General features: G+C 37.0%; 4 protein-coding genes across 5 annotated transcripts; 1 reads left to right on the top strand and 3 right to left on the bottom strand.

The window, feature by feature from the left end:
• Window positions 1-3104: 3104 nt before the first annotated feature.
• On the bottom strand, window positions 3105-6539 carry LOC147297516 (Peptidase M50 family protein). 2 transcript variants are annotated; one of them, XM_086228667.1, is made up of 7 exons: window positions 5996-6539; window positions 5747-5894; window positions 5578-5658; window positions 4999-5445; window positions 4576-4899; window positions 4154-4316; window positions 3105-3498 (listed from the first exon to the last, which is right to left on the bottom strand). In XM_086228667.1, the coding sequence occupies exons 1-6, from the start codon at window positions 6466-6468 to the stop codon at window positions 4161-4163; spliced, it is 1629 nt and encodes a 542-aa protein (XP_086084793.1). In that variant the 5' UTR covers window positions 6469-6539; the 3' UTR covers window positions 3105-3498; window positions 4154-4160. The 2 variants fall into 2 exon arrangements, with proteins under 2 accessions (XP_086084793.1, XP_086084798.1); XM_086228672.1 differs by having other exon boundaries at window positions 5747-5916; window positions 5996-6134.
• A 1088-nt stretch (window positions 6540-7627) lies between these two features.
• DIS2 (Arp2/3 complex, 34 kD subunit p34-Arc) lies at window positions 7628-11683 on the top strand. Its single transcript, XM_086239682.1, has 10 exons — window positions 7628-7857; window positions 7973-8039; window positions 8120-8327; window positions 8616-8785; window positions 9297-9374; window positions 9611-9743; window positions 9819-9910; window positions 10475-10531; window positions 11160-11231; window positions 11346-11683. The coding sequence occupies exons 1-10, from the start codon at window positions 7796-7798 to the stop codon at window positions 11376-11378; spliced, it is 972 nt and encodes a 323-aa protein (XP_086095808.1). The 5' UTR covers window positions 7628-7795; the 3' UTR covers window positions 11379-11683.
• Window positions 11684-11788: 105 nt separating this feature from the next.
• On the bottom strand, window positions 11789-15232 carry LOC147297514 (receptor-like protein EIX2). Its single transcript, XM_086239668.1, has one exon. The coding sequence runs from the start codon at window positions 15082-15084 to the stop codon at window positions 11983-11985; it is 3102 nt and encodes a 1033-aa protein (XP_086095794.1). The 5' UTR covers window positions 15085-15232; the 3' UTR covers window positions 11789-11982.
• Window positions 15233-19310: 4078 nt separating this feature from the next.
• Window positions 19311-20117, bottom strand: LOC147297513 (receptor-like protein 13). The gene has a single exon (XM_086235722.1). The coding sequence runs from the start codon at window positions 20115-20117 to the stop codon at window positions 19311-19313; it is 807 nt and encodes a 268-aa protein (XP_086091848.1).
• Between the last annotated feature and the right edge of the window lie 294 nt (window positions 20118-20411).

Below are 20411 nucleotides of genomic sequence, written 5' to 3'. Positions count from 1 at the left end.
CTAAGCAACTTGTTGTATTTCCTATACTTAGAAAAGAAAATTTCTAAATTCACCAGTCACCACCACACAAGAAAAAACGAGGGTAGGTAAAACAGAACCAAGTACCAAATCGTTTATGACACATACATAATGAAAATAGATATTGAGTGGGGCCTGTCCTCCACTCCACCTAAGATTTTGCAACATTTTGATTCAGTGATTAGTCTGATTGTGTGTGCAAACAGTGCAAGTGTGATGGATCGGGAGACATCCAAAGAGAGAAGGAGTCAAATCCGACGACCAAAGAGAGGGCAGTGCATGTGATGGGTGATGGCAAAGTTACTTTGGGTAGTTATTTGGTAGTTAATAAAGCAAAGCGCCAAAACATGTCACAATAAAAGCAAACGCAAACTGCTCCCGCCAACTGAACCCGGACATAAAGCATTTTAAGGATTCATTGTATACTAAGCTTCGGCTTCCTCTACGCGCAATTAATGGCCCAATCACCATTTCTCATCAATAAAATATAAATTTGATTATCGGTGAATAGCTTTTCTTTCTAAACAGTTTGCCAGATTTGAAACATGGGGATGTGGTTTTTTATTGTAGGATTTGTGAGGATATGTGACTGAATTTCTAGAATAAAAGAGGAAATGCTTTAAGAAAAAGAACAATTACCAAGATTCAATAAAATGCTTAAAATTAATGGACTTTCAATGTACAAGTACTTTACTTGTTTAGCCTATTTGAGAAGAAAATATTTCATTTGAGTATTAATTTAGATGGCATGTTATACTTAGTAATATACTATTCATTCGGTGTATTTCATTAATAATGTGGTTCTTAATAATTAATAAAGTATTGTTGCGTAAGCCGTCTTCCTATTTAAAAAAAAAATATTTTCTTATATAAAACTTTAGTTTTAGTCCCAACATTGAGATCTTCCAAAAATTAAAATTTGAAACAACTAACCTTAGGAGAGGTCTAAGGAGCTGAAGTAATATTGACCACGATTAAGTACTGGACCACACTGCAATTAAAAATTACCAAAATGGGTCCTCCTCGGATTCCATCTGGCTTGTGTTGGTTGCATGAAATATGATATGAAATGAGATATAATATTAAATTATTAATGTCCTATTGCAAAAACCATAAAGTTAGTAGTTAAGATTAGGTGATTTTTCAATGTTTATAATGATGGCCATCGGGGTCATATTTGAATAAACAGAAGGAAGAGAGAGAGAGAGACAGAGAGTGATGAACCTTGGAGCCTATTGAAACCCCTTCACATGTAAAGAGGGACAGATGAGAGCAGAAAATGAATTAAAACCTTATCCAAAATGCATGCCTATTATAGTCAATTTGATAGTGACCCTTATGGTTAGTGGCACTAGTTTTAGGCCATATGAAGAGACGCAAGCAGCAGCCCAATGGGGTAAGACCACGCAACACCCCCACAATGAATCCAGATGCTGTGTTCTGTTTGGTCCATTTGTTTATCAGTTTTAATTTGTTTTTCTTTTTCTTAATCGAAGTGCAATCAAGGAAGGTGGTGGTGTTATGGTGTGCACATCCTCCAACCCAGATCAGTGGCCTGCTGGTACTTCATGCATGTTGATGATGACCTTTTATGGGGTTTGACAAGTTCTACAATATTTACTTGCTTCCAAGTTTGAGGCGAACAACAACAAACATATATGGCCTCAGAGGACCCAACAAGCCAACCCCCGCTCTACATCTTTTTATCAATAGTATTTTAATATGATCTGAAAATATGACAACCCTTTTTGTATTTTTGGAAAGGTTTATTCCACTCCTACATATTTGCATTCCTCTACATTACCTGCCTGCATATGGATTGGAGGGCTAAGCCCAATACCTGTATTAGAGCTACAAGAGGATATTGGTTTTGGGCCTTCAAACTTTTACTTCTTCTCTAAAAGGGATTAGTGACAGGCCTAATATCAAGATGCAATATAAATGTCTTGAATGCACAATATGGCCTTGTTTGATGCATACATAAATGGCTACATTCATATGTGTTTAAGGAAGAAAATGGATTAGCTATGAGGGGAAACTTATTCTCCCTAATCCCACCATTTTGGGACGAATCGGAAGATATAAGTTTTCCCTTATGATTAGTCAATCTCATTTCCATCTTCTTCCTTAAAGTAACTTCTTCGTTGAATATACATGATTTTGCCATTTATCCTATCCTATCCAATCGTATGCATCAAATAAGGACTATATGTATAGTATAGTCAAGTGTTATGTTATGGCAATTGCTGGGTTTTCAATTAACTTAAGGCTTTTTTACCCAAATACCACATAAACTATAGGGGGTGTGCTCTTATACCTCCCAAACTTTTTTTCTTGCCAATTCACCACCTAACATCCATTTTTCTGTTAAATCATCAAAAAATTTCCCAAACTTCCCATTTTGTCCTTGAATACAATAAAAAAATAATATTATTTTAAAAACTTTTTTTAAAATATAATTATAAAAAAACTTAAAAACTAAAAAATAGAAAATGGAAATACCCTTTTTTTTAGGGGGTTTATTTAGATTTTTTTTTAATATTTAAAATGCTTTTATCATATAAATTGACGAAAATACCCTTGAAATAAACAGAAAATTTAACTAAAGTGACGGTAGGTGGTAGATTGGCCAATATGTGAAAGTTCAGGTGTGGTAAATTAACAAAAAAAAAAGTTTGGGTGGTATTTGAGCACACCCTCTATAGTTCAGGTGATATTTGAGTAAAAAAGCCTTAACTTAAAAGCAATAGAAGTTAAAGTGATGCCCACTATGTTATCAAAGCCCATATCATGTCAAAAATGGCCCAATCCAACCCTTTTAAAGGCCGTTGACAAATGCTGGATGGACAAGCCTAATGGTCCCTATCCATAAAAACCATGCATCGAATTAATTGGGCTATTTGCAGCCCGAGTTTGAAACCAGAATGTGCAGGCCTACACCTTACCACAAGCTTCAACCAACCCATGCGGGTTATGGCTGACATATTTGTTCAAGGTTGCACATTCTTTACAAGCGTCTCTTCATTCTATGAACTGTTCCAGAAAAAAAAAAAAGTTCAGCAGTTGAATCGTTAATGGAAAAATGGAAAAAGTAAAAGCATTTTCATTCTAGACTAAATCCTCTGAGTATCCTTAATATACATTCTAGACTACATATTTTATGGAGGACAACAAAAACTAGGTTGCTCCCAAGTGCAACTACAAGTTTTGGAAGTGCAATACCGAGGTTAGCTGATGGTTATTAGGGTTTCATTCCCGTTGCATTCATCTGGAAAGGCTCAGCTTCGATAACATTGCCTCTCAGATTCTGAAGCTCAGCTGCACTAACACTGCTTTCTAGGTAATGAGCAACCATGTTGCGAAAAAGTAGAGAACAAGTGCCTTACTTGTACAACAACAATGTCTATAATAACATCCATGTAGTCAGCTGCCTCCTTCATAGTTGTTGAGCTTTAGTGTTTCGTCCAATGCCAAGGGTCACTACATAAGAAAAGATAAATACAAGTGAGGAATGGAATATATCCCAATGTTCATATAAGGGTGTCCTTCCTGGCATGTAGGCAGTAGGCATGTACTGATTATTATCAGTAATCATCTTTGTAATGAACAGATATGACTATCCATCCTCTAGGCTACAACATGATTTCTACAAACAAAATCACAGTTCAAGATGAATATAGCCTTTCTAATTTGCAACAAGTCAGCAAAGCAACAACTGGAAGTCATGCATCCACATATACTAAGGTAAGCTTATGCAAATGTTTGTAATATACAATTTACTGCAATCAATTACTAAAGTGAAATGTTGGTGTGTTCGATAAAAATAGAAAAAAAAAACGTGAAAAATAACACATTAATTAACAGGAAAGCCAATTAAAAAAAGGGGGCTGCACCAGCATAGCAAGAAAACAGAATGGTAGACACAACTGAGTAGAACCAGGAAAAGTTCATGCTTAAATTACGTTAAAAGCGAAAGTATACATAGTGAAATTCTATCAAATTTGACAGTCCAGATGAAATAATCCATAATTTCATCTCTGCATGTGATATAAACAGCATCATATGATATAAAATAAGCAAAGGTAAAGCTAATGTCATAATTTTTATAAAAAGAATTAAAGTCAACACCGTTTACCTTTGGCTTAAATGAATAACACAATCCTAAAAAAGGTTAGGATAGAAATGAGTGTCCCCCCCAAAAGACAAACGTGAAGAACTTTGCCCCTCTTCCATGGGCTCAGCAAAATGGCGCGGCAAAGAGTCACCTCTAAAATTGATTCGCCATCCAGAAAGTACACCTAATAAATATCATGTCAGCAAGGAAAGAAACACTTGATGAGTATTAAAAATCGCATGACTTCCATCATAGTTTATCTGCTGACCAGAGACAATATAAATGTCGTCAGTTGAATAGACTTTGTCAACATTCATTCACTCCCGAGTCACACAGACATACAATTTTTACATCCATGGGTCAACATGCAGGGCACTGATCACATACGCTTGATGAATCTTAAATCTTAACTCTAAATTAAGGCAAATGGTAAAATTACTTACTGGCAAACTGTTGAGAAGAGCTAGTGTTAGAGAGACCTGGAATGTGCATATCAAAATCCTTTCAAGTACATTTGGAAGATATGGACCCAAAGGAAATGCCCAGCGAGGTTGATATGCAGTTAACTTAACTGAGCGTGCCATGGAAATAATGTCACCAACAAAAACAAAAGTCCCACCACAGTCAGATTCCATGAAATCAGAAGTTCTTGAGTCTGCAAAAGATTTTCTTCTAACTCGTAGGCATTCCAGAGAATACGGCCTTGAATATGTGACCTCAACCCATATTGAGCCTGGAATTTGAATTGGACTTAAGCAGGACTCGTCCTATAGACGTCAGAAAAACCAATTGTGTTTATTTGTACTGAAACACAGAAGTAAGAGGAGTCCTAAAATTGCATTTCTTATGAGCATCTGGAAACCAACCTGTGAACATATGCAATTGCTTCCATTGGTTATAGTTCCCGCCCATCCACCACCACATTTATTAAGCTTGACAACATCCTTAGCATTCAAGCAGTGGGTTTTCTCAATTCTGCTTGGATCACCATCATCTACCAAGCTTGTATAAGCACAGGGAACAGTTGTAAATGCAGTAAGATCATCGGGACAAGAAGACTGGTTATCTATAGGAATCTGCTTGCTTTCTTCCATCATAGAATTAGGTACACAGTACCCCTTTCTGCTACTGACTGTTCCAAAGCTTTGGATATCTATGGAATGGTTTCTATTTTGAAGTGTCAGTTCATTTATCATAGCTATCATCTCCATCCATTCTTCGGCATTATGAATGTGTACACCATCCACCGACACAATTACATCGCCAGGAGACAAGTAACTGGACAAAGGCGATGTAGGAGGTACACTCAAAACCTATTCCAGACAACCATAACATAAAAATATACAGGTGAAAATTGTGTTCATTTCAGGACCATATTGAATTATTGATTATTGGTATTGTCACAAATAGAGAACAATGAGATAATTCAATGGGTGAGGAAGTACCACGGGGCTTTCACCATGCATGTAAAACGGAAACAGGATGAAGGGCAGGAGTAGCAATGCCAACCCACAAACTGCACAGCACTGGAAGCAAAATTCGGAGACAATTAGCATTAGATTTTGTACAGACACTAACCCCTTTTAATAAACAATGAAAACCATGTAAGCATACCACAGCATTGTGCCAAACGCCAGCACAATATATGCGAAGGGCAGTAAAACAAGGCAATGACTGCAAAGACTCAGAATTGAAAGCCACCAGAGCGCCAGGAAACAGAAACGCGATAAACACAGCGATGTACTCCATTTGTATGCATTCACTGCTTTCCATCAAAACCGTACCTACGTGTTGCTACCCAATTATTAAAAACAAAAAACAAAAAAAGCATGTAGCTTTGCATAAAGGGAAGAAAGGAGAGACCTTGCAGCAGCTAGAGCATGACCCAATTCATGGACAGAGACGGAAATCAATGTGGCGATGAAGATATAAGCAGCATCCCCAAGTGAGGTGGTGAAGGAGGAGGAGATTCTCAAGAACAAATGGCCAAAGAAGTTTCCATGGAAGACGTTGAGAGCTCTGCCGAATTCCCAGAGGAGGATGAGAGAGACGGCGAGCAGAGCAGTGAGGCCGAATCCGACCCCGATGGAGAACCATGCTCTGAAAACTGGGGCGTGTCGTCTGCCGAAATGGTAAAGGGGTCCGTTGAAGGCCCAGAACTTGTAGTCGCAGTAGCAGCAAGAGATGGTGGTAGAGAGACGAGGGTGAGTAGGAGATGGGGTTGTGTGGGAGTTGATGGGTAGTAGACTGTGAGTGTGAGTTTGTGGGTGTCCCCTTCCTCTTCCCAAACCGAACCTGAACCTTCTCACTCGCCTCCCTTGCATATTACTCTCCATCCCTCTTCGCTAGTTTACATCCCAAATACTTCAAAATTCTCCTCCCTTCTTTTTAAGTGTATGTTCATCAAATAAACAATTATAATGGGTCAAATTGCAATTTACGTATTTTGTTTGCTTTTACACTTTTTGTAATTTCAATTTGACCTTAACAATTTATCCATTTAAACTTTGACTAATTTTTCATTTCACCATCTAATAAATTTTTTGATTCGAGTGGCACCTAAATTTTAAAAAATTTCAATGTCAGACCTTTGTTACATTCCGTTATATTTTCTGTTAAAAATGAGAGTATTTTAGTCTTTCTATTTTTGGCTGGAGATTATTGTTCATCATTTTCAACCTTAAGCTCTATATTTTTCAGTTTTTATCGCTTTTACTCTTTTTGTAATTTTAATTTTATCAATTAAGACATAATTAAGATATTGTCAAATTAATTGATGTAATTCCCACTCACAATTTCGATACCTCTTTTTGTTGGGTCATTTAAGCTTTTTCTAGGACTATGACATTGGTTACTTCAATGCTTTGGTGCCTCATACTCAAATATTGGTTTGAGTCATTTTCTATACAAAGAAAAATCAATGGCACCTAGCATCCTTGAATTGATATTCATCTTTTGGCTAACCTTCCTCCTGTATCCCTCAAGGTTACATAGTTTACATGTATAGCGCTATTTTGATTTTCATATGTCATCTTTAAGTAGTAGATGTATTGTATAAAATTAAAGTAACCTTATAAGGCTCTATGTGTGTGGCATGTATATTTTGTCAATTACGAGTATAAGAAACAAAATTAAAAATACAAAGAAAGATTATATTTCTTCAAAATGGGTACATCCGTACATAAATAAAAAAAAGTGAGGGCCATTTACCCTACAGTAAAGATTTCGAGTTCCAATTTTGCTCCTCCAATATCGACAAAAAAAAAATTAAAATAAAAAGAGAGGGTGAAAGTTGGTTGCTTAGTATGATTAAAAAAGAAAAGAGGGAGGAAATTTAAATATAGAAAGAATGGGGACCTTAGTTTTATTCAAAAATTCTGAAACTTGAATCCAAGGAGCAAATAAAAAAAAAAGGGAATCCTAGGAGCAAAAGCAATAAGTCAATAAATACGGGGCTGCAAGTGTAAAAACAAAAAACCATACGTTAGTCTGGTCTTGTCGGAACTCCTGGAGTGACACGGCACCTTAAAATTCCAAACTGTAGATCCCAGCCATTCCTCAGCTCTCCCCGACCGCGACGCACACAGAGAGTGAGAGCGAAACACAGTCAGACAGCACAGCACAAAGAACCAGACTCGAATTCTCAAACCCATTTCGATTTCGATGATACTGTTGCAGTCCCATTCAAGATTCCTCCTCGACACCTTGTTAAATCGCCTCCAAAAGTTCGTCTCTTTCCCCATTTTCAACGATTAATACAATTCAATTCTTCTCTTTTTTGTTTTCTCACTCTCCAATTTTCTCATCACCATGTTCGTGTTGGTTGCTAATTGTGTGCAGCATTGAAAAGGCACTGGAGGTGGACTACAACTGGGCCGAGTTCGATGACATTCGGTACCATATTCAGGTGATAACCCAGAATCCAATTAGGGATTTTGAACAGTTTAATGGGTTTTTAACGACGGATTGTTTTGTTATGTTATGCAGGTGACGGCGAAGAATCCACACATTTTGCTGCTCTCGGTGTCTTTACCAACCCCACCTCCGGAAACTGTGTTCTTGGGTGGACTTCCTTCTGGGGCTATAGAGGCTATAAAGGGTGCATATGGCGCGGTGGTTCAAATTCTTGATCCCCCAAGAGATGGTTTTAATCTTACATTGAAGCTCAATCTCTTTAAGCTTCCACCAGATGAAGGTTCAACGAGTTCCCTTTCTAAGGTCATTATAATAAGCTTGCCATTGCCATGGATATATGCTCAAACATTTAGGATCTTGTTAAGGCCAGTCAATACAATGAACCCTATGAAACCCATCAAGTTATCTCTTTATTTGGGCTGCTTTGGTTTATATTCTACTAGATTATACTCTTTTGGGCATACCCTTTTTATGTATGTTCCAATTTATGTATTTATGCATTTGTTGGATGAGTTTTCAATTTTTCCTCTTGTACTTTGTTCTTTGAATGTTGTTTTGTGTTGTGTAGAGCACAGACATCCTCTGTTGGTAAAGATTGCATCTGTAAGGGAAGTGGTGCTAGGCGCTCCATTGAGAGCAGTTCTGAAGCAGCTTACTTCAAGGACTGTTGCTTCGGATATTGATAAGCTTGTTGCCCTTGTGCATCGGCCAAAAGAGTCATTTTTCCTCATTCCTCAGGTAGAGTTACATGTTAAAACAAGTTATCTCATTACTCTGTCTATATTTTAATAATGAGAGAATTATAGCAATGGTCCTCGAACTTTACTTCGAGTATCACTTTGGTCTATGAACTTGTTTTTTAAATTCTATAGTCCATGAACTTTCACCTGTATATCACTTTAGTCTATTCCGTCAATTTTATCTATATTTGTCGTCGATTTTAGTCACGTATATCATGTTGGGGAAAGAAAGAGGGGATGTGTTACCATTTTTACCTTTCAAAAGTGGCTCACATGCTTGACACGTGACTAAAATTGATGAAAAAATTGATGGAATGGACTTAAGTGATACATGAGTGAAAGTTCGTGGACTATAGAATTCAAAAAACAAGTTCGTGGACCAAAGTGACACCAAGGGTAAAGTTCGAGGACTATTGTTGTCATTTGCCCTTTTAATAATCTCTACTTTAGCCACTTAGAAGGACAATGCTTGAAACTTAGACGATAAAATTTTGTAATTATATTTGCAGGCAGAAAGAGTCACTGTTGTGTTTCCTATGAGATTCAAGGACTCTATAGATATCGTTCTTGCAACTTCCTTCCTGCAGGTATAGTAGGCATATGATCTTAAATTAACTGAACTACAGAAACGCCTAATATGAGATTGTAAAGGGCTGTGACATATATGTTGATGAAACTAATAAGAGTTCTTGGATACCTTACATAATGCAAACTTGTTGAAGCTTGCAGCCTTACCTTTAAAGCTATGCTGCCTTGGATCTGTTTTTGATTTTGTTTTTGGTAATTTCTTATTATTAACTGTGAAAGTTTTGTTATCATTTAGGAATTTGTGGAAGCAAGACGTACGGGTGGGCTTAATAATGCCCCTCCTTGTTTGTGGTCTCCTACCCCTCCTTTAGAACTAAAGGAAGCTCCTGCTGAAGCACTATCTGCCAATGCGGGATTTGTCACTTTTGGTAATGTCGGGAAGTGGGTAGTTTGCTCTTTATTTTCCTTCTCAATTTAACAAATTGTACTCTGTACCAATGCAGTTATTTATCCTCGTCATGTGGAAGGCAAGAAACTGGATCGAACAGTTTGGAGTTTATCAACTTTTCATGCATATGTTAGTTATCATGTTAAGGTGTGTGACTTTTTCACCTGAATTTATAACTTCTTTCTTTTTTCTTCAAACTTTTCATTTGCTAACTTAAAATTTGATACACTACAATGCCGACTTCCAATATTTATGACAGAAAATGGTGTAGAAACTTCTTAAAGTGAAATTGTGGTTTAGGGTCTATTTAGTATTTAGATGTAAAATATTATTGTCTTCGTCATGGATATTTTTGTTTTTTGTAAAAGAATTGTATGTCATATTACTTAGTATCAATGATAAATGATTTAGAATCTTATATTATGCTGGACATGATATGGTATATGCATTGTTGAAAATTAGGATCTTATATGTGGAAAGTAGAGACTTTTTCAATGGTTTTTCATTTACTGATTTACTCTTTATTACAGCAAATCATTGAAGTTTTTCTTAAGTTCATCTACAAAAAATGTTTGTCCAATTTATCAGTGCTATTGGTATTTGGCTGACACAATCTCTTGGTTCAGTCTTTCTACACTTACTGAGTGTGATTGCAGCATGGCAGCATGCAATTTTTTCCCTGATTTATCATGTTTTTCATTTCTTCCACAGTGTTCAGAGGGTTTCATGCATACAAGGATGCGACGCCGTGTAGAATCTTTGATTGAGGTAGTCTTTTTTTTTTTTTTTTTTCAGCTACTAAATCTCTTCTTTATGTAGCTGCTCGATACTTTTTTGGGTGGTTCTATTTGAAGTTTGAACTCCCTTAAATAAGGGGTTCAACTATATCTGAGATTGTTATGTTGTTGAACTTATGTAGAGCTAGCCGAGCTAAGCTTTATAAAATTAATAAATTGGTGTTCGACCAAAGAAAAGCAAAAAAAATTGGGGCTGTCTTACTTTAACCCATGGTCTTTCTTCTGTTATCTGCGGGATGGGAATTCTGAGAATTGTTGTGTTGGATGGTATTGGGAACAGAAAGTATTGAGTTACTATTCACTAATTGGTTGCATCACCTGCCTTGTGCATTCTTTTTCTTCAAGTGTTCAATTCAACAACTTTAGAATTTAGATCATTCTGAGGTGGAATACTTGCATTTATTTGGGGTTGTGGGTTGACATGATGCAGCATGCTTATCCAGGGGTCTGTTTATTCAGTTTATTTGGGCTGTACTTTAAACAATAGCTTCAAGTTAAATATCTTCCCGAACCAAAGTTTCAATGATGGTCATCTCTCTGTTTTTGCCCTGTTGCATTCTCAAATATGTAAAATTTACATATTTTATTTTTTCCCTCAGGCTCTTGATCGTGCTAAGCCAGGTATGGCAAATGCAAAGAATGCAGCTCAAAGTAGATCCTTCAAACGGCTGGTTTGTCATCAATCTCAATTCTTTTTACTGATCAATTACTTAGTGATGAAATTTTTATACTCTTGCTGAAGTATATTCTGTGTTTCCTTGATCTATTTATGCACTGGATTGTAGAGTCTGAAGGAAGCTAGAACCAATTTGAACTAATTAATAAAGACGGGGTTACCGGATAGTAGAAAGGAAGTGCTCCACCGGACCTGAAGAAGGCTGCTCAAAAGAAAGAATTGCTGGAGGATATGTAGGGAATGTTGTCTGCTGCAAGTGCAACTGGTTGTGATTTATTTCCCTAGTAAAAGTGTAAATTAAAGAGAAGAATATATACATTAGTTTTCAATGAGGTTGATAGTTGGTCCTAGCTATCACCTATGCATGTGAACCACTAACTGTTATTTTGTTCAGGGCAATCTTGAGTCTTATCTCCTATCTATTTCATTCTCACTGTCTTTTTTTTTGTTTTTTCAATGTTTTCTGGTAAATTGAAACTCAAACATATTAGTCATTGAAAAATATATGAACTGGACTATATCTCTTACTTTTAGGAGAACATTTATGATCGTAAAGATCGAAATATTACAAGATTTATTTAATTAAAAGCAGACATAGAAGTAAGTACATTAATTATACAATACAAGATTTCGAGATTGAAAAAAGAAGAAAACATGATCGATCAAATGCATAACATATGAATCTGATCGATAACTACTCAAGTACTCTAATTTCTAGAGATAATAAAGTATATTTTCTCTTCTAATCAACATCTTCCTTGCCAACGAGCCACTTGCAATGCAATTTTTAGTGCTACCTTGTCTTTGATGTCGTCAAATAATTGAAAATAGGCATGCCTCCATGACTTTTTTATGAGCAATGTGCCACAAACACCCCAAAAGCCTACGATAAAGCCAAGTATCACGCTCACATACAACCACAACACTTGGTTATGATTTTCATCCTCATTATTATCTTTTGCATCCTTAGTAGAAGTGTCATCTCCTGGGCACATAGTTAAAAGAGGAACCCCGCACAACGATGGATTACCAGCGTAAATGAATGGATCATCATTAAGCGTTTGTAGTTGGATGCTCGAAGGAATCCTTCCGGTCAAGTTGTTATAAGACAAGTTCAAGTGAGCCAAGAAGGTTAAAGAAGACAAACTTTGAGGAATATGTCCTAAAAGGTGATTGTGCGAGAGATCAAGAGTTTCCAGCCATTGCAAGTTTCCAATCTTTGAGGGAATGTTTCCACTTAATTGATTCCTCGACAAGTTCAAGGTACCCAATGCAATGAGGCTGCTTATTTCTTCAGGGATTTCACCTTCTAAATTATTTGATGATAGATCAATGCTCTTTACCAACCTTAGAGTGCTGTTATAAACGAGTTCTGCTCCTTTTACTGCCAGTGTGGTTTGCTCATTATAATCATATGAGGATGAATTGTCATGAACATAGACCAGAGAAGTCAGATTATTGAAACACTTGGGAATAGTACCCGAAAGGTTGTTGTGACTGAGATCGAGGATGTGAAGAAGGCCAAGATTGCACAATTGTTGTGGGATATGCCCAGTAAAAAAGTTGGATCGCAGTCGTAGCATAAACAAGCAGTTGGATACATGTGATCCGATCCATAAAGGTATGTTTCCAGTAAATTTGTTGCCTCCAAAATCAATACTCAACAAAGCAGAGCAATTTCCCAAGGAAGAAGGTATTTCACCGCTAAAGTTGTTGTTGTTGAGCTTTAATACTTGAAGAAAACTTAAGACCCCCACTGAATCGGGAATATTACCAGAGAGATTGTTGTTTGCGACATCCACAACATATATTCTATTCCCCCCTCTCCACGCATGAGGAAATTCTCCAGATAACCGATTGCTTCTCAGGGAAAGGACGTTCAATTGTTGCATGTTGCAGATAGAGGGCGGGATAATACCTGTCAACTGATTTTCAGAAAGATACAATCCTAACAAATTAGGCATCAGCTGTCCAAGATTCCAGGGAATTGGCCCCGAAAATGAATTGCTTTCAAGATCAATGTATGAGGCATTAGTGGTCCAGAGTGGAAGTGGGCCCTCAATTTGATTATGACTCAAATCTAAATCGTCTACTAAATTTGGAGAATTCAATTGGAGGGGAAGCTTCCCACGGATTTGGTTGTAAGATAAATCCAAACGTTCAATTTTCGAAGATATCTTCAAGAACCAGTCCTCTGGTATAGAATCTGAGATTCCAGCATTAGGGAGGCTCAAAAAGGATAGGTCAGTTTGAGATTGAAGCCATACGGGAAAGGTAGGACCTACTTGGCAGTTTCGAAACAAAAGTGTTCGGAGCTTGAAAGGAGGAACCCACCCATCATAAGTAACATTGAAAATGAGGGACATGGGTGGGTCTGTTTCTACTGCAAGATATTGTAATCTTGTGAGATTTATGAAATGGGCTTCTGTTAAAATGCCTTGCCATAAATTATTAGACAACTCTAGTACAACTAGCTCAGAGAGTTGTCCTAAACTTTCGGGAATGGACACGTTCATACGATTAGAATGAAGACTTAGTCGTTTCAAAGATGACAAATTTCCAATAGAATATGGAATTGAACCCCAAAAATTGTTGGACCAGAGGTAAAGATGCTGCAAATTGTGTAGCATGCCTAAGGAGGCAGGCAATTCGCCTTCCAGCATATTGTGAGACAAATCTAGTGACTCTAATGTGTTATTTGTGGTACAGTCTGAGAAACCATTGAAAAGCTCTTGAATCCCCCCATCAAAAGAGTTTCTCCCAAGACTTAAGACCCTTAGCGTGCACAAATGTCCAATGAGTTTGGGAATTTGACCTTGGAGGATATTACTGGATAGATCAAGGTGTTCCAGAGAATTGAGGCTGGCAAATTCGCTGGGAAGGGGACCACTGAACCTATTATAGCTTAGATCAAGTTTTCTGAGGGTAGAAAGATTAAAAAACCAGCTGGGAAATGAAGTCTCAAGTGAATTATGCGAAATATCAAGGACCAAAAGTGATGTGAAGTTGATCGTTGACAGTGAGAGTGGAAGGATTTTATTAATTTGGCAACGAGACAAATGTAACTCTAACAGTGAAGGAAGCATGTTAACATGATATAGCCAACTGACTCCTATGCTGCCAAGGTTTAGCCCTCCGAGATTGAGGTACTTTAGGGAAGAGAGGTGAGAAAGCCAATTCAAGTTTCCGGAAGGCATTTTCAGCAAGTAACTACCACTGAGGTCAAGATAGTTCAAGTTTGATAAGTTGGCAAGATGAGGTGGAATCTCTCCCCCAAATGATGCCCAGGAGATATTGAGATACTCCAAACTTTTAATCTGACCAAAGAAGTTGGGAATTGGAATCCCTTTAAAATCATTGCAGCTTAGGTCTAGGTAATTTAAATGCTTAAGGCTAAGCAAACAAGGATTGATCTTACCCCCCAAGCAAGACCGCTCATAAGCTGACCAGTTCCACTCTTCCTCGGCTGTGGACGCATATGGATTCCTGAGGTCCATCTCTGCTACGTGACCTGTGCGGTTGTTGCATGAAATCCCTTTCCATTGACAGCAATCGTGACCCACCCAAGAAGAAAGCCTACCAGAAGGATCAGTAAGATGTTGTTTAAAGGTGAGAAGCGCAAGTCTCTCTTCCTCAATGCAGGAATGAATCACACCACTGCTGGTTGGAACTCCATCACCCAAACATAAACAGAGATGACTAGTAGTGTGTAGATATGAAGAGTAGGCCAAAAACAGAAAGAGCAAATAGTGAGAAATATTGAGGTGACAAGTGGTGGGGTTGAAGTTACCCATTATACAAAGCTTTCTTAATTTGCTGAAGAGATGGCTGGTTATTGAGCACAGCATCAAGTGAATTTATAGGAGGCTAGGAGCGCATACAATCAATGGTGCACAGATTCCAAGTCCTCAACCCATTTTACAAGTCCACTCTGAGTCTTCGAGTCAAGTAGGTGGAGACGGGATTTACTGTAGCTACCCATTATACACAGCTTTCTTAATCTGCTGGAGAGATGGGTGGCTATTGAGCACAGCATGTGAACTTAATTATAGGAGGCTAGGAGCGCGTAAAATCAATGGTCCCCAGATTCCAAGTCCACAACCCATTTTACAAGTTTGCAAGTCCACTCTTGAGTCTCCAAGAGGTAGATGAAGACTGGAGTTGATGCATATTTTCTTGACTTTGGTTGCCAAAGCAATAATGGTTATATTTATTTATTTTGGTAAGAATAATGGTTAGATTTATTAATTTTACTATATACACTGATTTTTTTACACGTACAGATGTGACATATATATTAACTTTAATTTATTTACTAGGGAGTAGGGAGTAAGTAAATTTAGATGTAAAATTTACATGCTTTATCATTTTCCCTTAGGCTCTAAATCGTGCTAAACTAGATCATACGTACTGGAAATGCCAAGAAATTAAGCAACTCAAAATAGATCCTTTAAATGGCTGGTTAATTATGTCATAGAAATGTTGTTCTACGTACTTGATGCTTTTGACAAATCATAGTGATGAAATTGGTCTACTACTAGCTCTCTTTATCACCAATGGGGTTGTATGGTAGGTTGAAAAATGTATTAGAAAAGAGAAAAGAAAATCAAATGCCAACTGGCCGGTTAGTGTACGTTTTCACTTTTCAATTAATTAATAATACTATCAGCAACATTGTTGTCATAAATATAAAAATAACTTGTTTTAAATGGTGTTACTTTACAATTTACATGATCACCAATGGGGCTGTGGGTAATTTAATTGACATATGTACTAGATGACAAGTTTACATGGTATGAATTTTTTGTTTATTTTCTGGCTGGTCAAATTTCATATGCTTTTTTCACCACAGCAACAACATGGATGGTCTGGTATTCATCCATCTTTTTTCATACACCCATTTCAGAACTTTGCTAGTCCAATCAGGTAGATGGACCAGTTGATGCATTTTCTTGACTTGGGTTGCCAAAGCAATAATTAATGGTGTTGAGGTTCCAAGTCCTCAACCCATTTTACAAGTTAGAGTTTTCTCTTGCAAGTTGGGAAGCTCGTGACTGAAGCCATACTGCAAAGGCAGGACCCGGTAGACCAACTTTTATGCATTTTAAGTTGGTGACTGTTATTAGATCCTTTTGCCCCAAAAAAAAAAAAAAAAAGTTGGTGACTGTAGATGCTAAGAAACTTCAAATTGTGTAGCTTTCACTTTTCACACCCAATGTGTCCCACCCTGCAAGCCTGCAAGCAACGTGAAAGAAAGACATAGAAGCTCCAATTGGTCAAAATTGGTGAACGTACAATTGGCTGGCTTGGCCCCTCTTTCACGTTATGGAGAATATATTGACTCCAAGTCTCACAATATATTTTTGGTTTCTTGCCTACATTCTCACAATTGGTCAAAAGACTCAAAAGTAAACTTGCTCAAGTACTCAAGTATGTTCTGTTTTCCTTAATCTATTTACGCACCGGATATTATTTGTAGAGCCTGAAGGAAGCCAGCTAGGACCAATTTCAACTAAAAAATAACTGTGATGATTATCAATTTTTTTTTTTTTTTGGTGAAGATAGAGGTTCTATTGATAAAAGTCCCAAAAGGCTGAGCAACAGAACAAGGCCAAAAGGCCCAAACAAAACATCCAAATAACTAAAACAAACAAAGCATGCCCAATAACACAAAAGGGCCTAAACAAACAAAATAAAAACAAAGCCCAACCCAACCCTAACAGATCCCCAAACAGCCAGGCCCTGGAGCAGTACCCCTCTGTTATTTTGTTTAGCGCAATCTTGAGTCCATCCACTATCTATTTCCTTCTCACCGTTTAAAAGAGGGTTTCTCTTATATTAGACCCAAATAAGTGATCGATATATGCAGGATATGAGAGAGTGCTCTAATATTCTCTCAAGTACATTCAATATTAGTCTCGCATTAAAGAAAAGTTTGTTAGAAGATAAATAAGACTAACTGGTGAAAGTATTAATTTGGCAAGGGTAGTGAGTGCTGCTAGATATGCTGGTCTTTAAAGTTATCCTAACATTGTAACGTAAGGAATTGAATTGGACTGACCTCTAAACATTTTTCAAGAAGTGGTTTTCTTTTTGCATTATAACATCTAGAATTGTTGTTTGAAGTTTTTTTTTTTTTTTTTCTAATATATATGGTCGTTTATTGTATTTAGATTTTCAATTTATGTATAGGTATTGCCAAACTTAACCAATTTGTGAAATAATTTAAGACAAGCTTTCGCATCATATCCCCACAGAGGAGAATAACAGTTGCAGTTTTTTTTTTGGTTAAATAAAAAAAATGGATATGCGGAAGGAGTGATCCAATAAAATTGTGTAGATGGTCATTAAACCGTTGCAGTTTGTATCATGCCAATTGAAAATGGGTACTGTGCAAACATACAAGAAGTGAATTTTATTGACTAACGCAACTTACATATATAAAACAAAAGCTATAATATTCTGACAAAAAAAAAAAGTAGTACGTGTGTTACTGTTCATTTTTATAAGCTGTTATAGTAAATAAAGAGGACTACTATTTGCACTTTTTTTTTTAGCACACCTTTATAAAAAAAAAAAACCTTATATCCCATCTATTTTTCTTTTGCACACTCCTCTTAAAAAAAAAAAAAAAAAAAAACAAACAAACACCCAACACTTACACACCCCTCCCTCCCCACCTCTCCTCTCTCCGACACACACCCCATTCCCGACCACTCCGAGCAGCCCACCACCGTTGGCGACCACCTCACCCTTCCCTGCCCCTCTCTCCCTTTCTCTCTCTTTCTCTCTCTTTCTCTCTTTCTCCCTCTCCTCGCTCTCTTTCTCTATCTGTTTGTCCAGCACTGATCTGCACAGAGCTTGGATGGTGCCCCTGTAATTTTTTTATTTTTTATTTTTGATTTGCACAGAGCTTGGATGGTGCCCTTGTAATTTTTTTTTGGATCTGCACAGAGCTTGGATGGTACATAATGTGAGAGAGAAAGAGGAGGGGGAGGAGTGGCTGGGAGGCGGCGGGGAGAGAGGAGCCGAAGAGGAGGAGAGGGCTCGGGGTGGGGGGATGAAGAAGAAAAGAAAGGGTAAGGGTAAGGGGAAGAAGAAGAAGAAGAAGAAGAAGAAGATGGGGAAAGGGGGGGGGGGTGTACGGGGATGGGGTGTGTGTGAATAAGGGAAGGAGAAATAAAGGGAAAAGGGGGAGGGGCAATGTAGTATTTTTTTCTTGGGGTTTTTTTTTTTTTTTTTTTAAAAAGGGTGTGCAAAAAGAAAAAAAAATTATGCAAATACCAGCACTCTAAATAAAAACATTCATTTTTATTTATGATTTTAACGTAAAAACACCTAATTCTGGTGGGAGAATTTAGGAAAAGTTAACACTCCATGATTTATTTAAGAGAGACTGCCATTTAGGTCATTTAGTTTTATAATATACTGATTAAAATCTTATGACTTTTAAAATTCTAACTAAAGTCCAATAATATTGTAACTATTTCATGTTACATAATATTTGTACATTAGTTTCTATTTTTTTCACACATACCAGGCGCTGAGTGTTCGGCGGCCATTTTCGAGTGTTCGGCAATGCATTTTTACTTATTCCTCAAGCCCTGGTTTGTTGACTTTATTTTAGATTTTAACTCTGAGATTTTGGGCTTTACAACCTCCACAAACTGCATTTTATACCCTATGAAGGTATGAGGTGAACCCGTAGCCTATATCCTAAAAAAATATATATATATATATATTTATTTGACAAGACAATGGTCAAAGTGCTTTATTTATCCCATAAAAAAAACAAGGACTTTATTAAAAAAAAAAAAAAAAAAAAAAGCCATAAGATTTTTTTTTCAAATAAAAAATTTTAGAAGGAATCAACTCAAATTTTTCTTTTATTTAATAGTTTGCAAGTACACATAATACATTACAAGATAGAAGAAAAAAAACATCAAACAGTACGTCTATAAATTTAATGATTGCTCAAGCATTTTAGTAACAACTTTTATTTAATTTCTTTTCCAATCCAGGATTAATTCGTTGCAAGCGAACAACTTAATTGCAATGCGCGCAATTTTAAGTGCTACCTTATCTTTGATGTCATCAAAGAATTTAAAATAAGCATATATACTTCCATGATATCTTGATGATTAATGTGCCACAAACACCCCATTGAACTCGGAATATTGCCTGAGAGATTGTTGTTCGCGACGTCTATGATCAATATTTCACTCCACACACTCCATGCTTGTGGGAATTCTCCGGATAACTCATTGCTTCTTAGAGAAAGGATTATCAAGCTTTGCATCTTGCAAATAGAGGGTGGAATAGAACCGTCCAAATGATTTTCAGACAAAAAAAATTCTTGCAACTTTGGAAACTTTTGGTCCAAATTCAATGGAATTGGTCCGGAAAATGAATTACTTTCAAGACACAAGTCGTAGAGATTATCCATGAACCAAAGCGGGAGTGGACCTTCCAATTGATTATGAGCCAAATCTAAAAGCTGTAAGTTTGGAAATTTCAAATGGATTAATGGAAGCTTTCCATGGATTTGGTTGTAAGATAAATCCAAATACTCGACGTGGGAAGAAATTTTCAACCACCAATCCTCAGGTATGGAATCTGATATGCCAGTGCCTATAAGGTTGACAAAGTGTAGCTCGGTTTGAGACTGAAGCCATACTGCAAAGGCAGGACCTGCTAGACAGTTCCTAATGTCAAGTTTGTGAAGCTTGAAAGGAGGAACCCAATTATTTCCCACATTGAAAATGAGGGATCTTTGTCGGTCCACTTGTTTTGGGTCTTCTGTGCCTAGTGCAAGATGTTCTAATCTTGTGAGATTTATGAAATGGGCTTCTGTTAAAAAGCCCATTATTGTACAAATCATGTTTTCTTAATTTGTTGCAGATAGCTACTGAGCGCTTAAGTGAATTTATAGGAGGCTAGGAGCGTGTAAAATCAATATTTAAATCAAGGGGTGTGCAGATTCCAAGTCCTCAACCCATTTTACAAGTTGCAACTCTGTATTCAAGTTTACAAGATTGGAAAATAGGCATAAATTAATATATATATATATATATGTGTGTGTGTAAGTTTTGGCAACAAGGCTTTGATGGGTGATTGGTGGGTTTTACAAATCGAATTAAGCAGCGGAGACTTTGAACTCCATTAGCGGATGACT

The sequence above is a fragment of the Dryas octopetala genome, chromosome 1 (assembly GCF_963921425.1).
Source record: "Dryas octopetala chromosome 1, drDryOcto1.1, whole genome shotgun sequence".
Taxonomy (NCBI): Eukaryota; Viridiplantae; Streptophyta; class Magnoliopsida; order Rosales; family Rosaceae; genus Dryas; species Dryas octopetala.
This window is presented reverse-complemented; position numbering and strand designations above follow the sequence as displayed.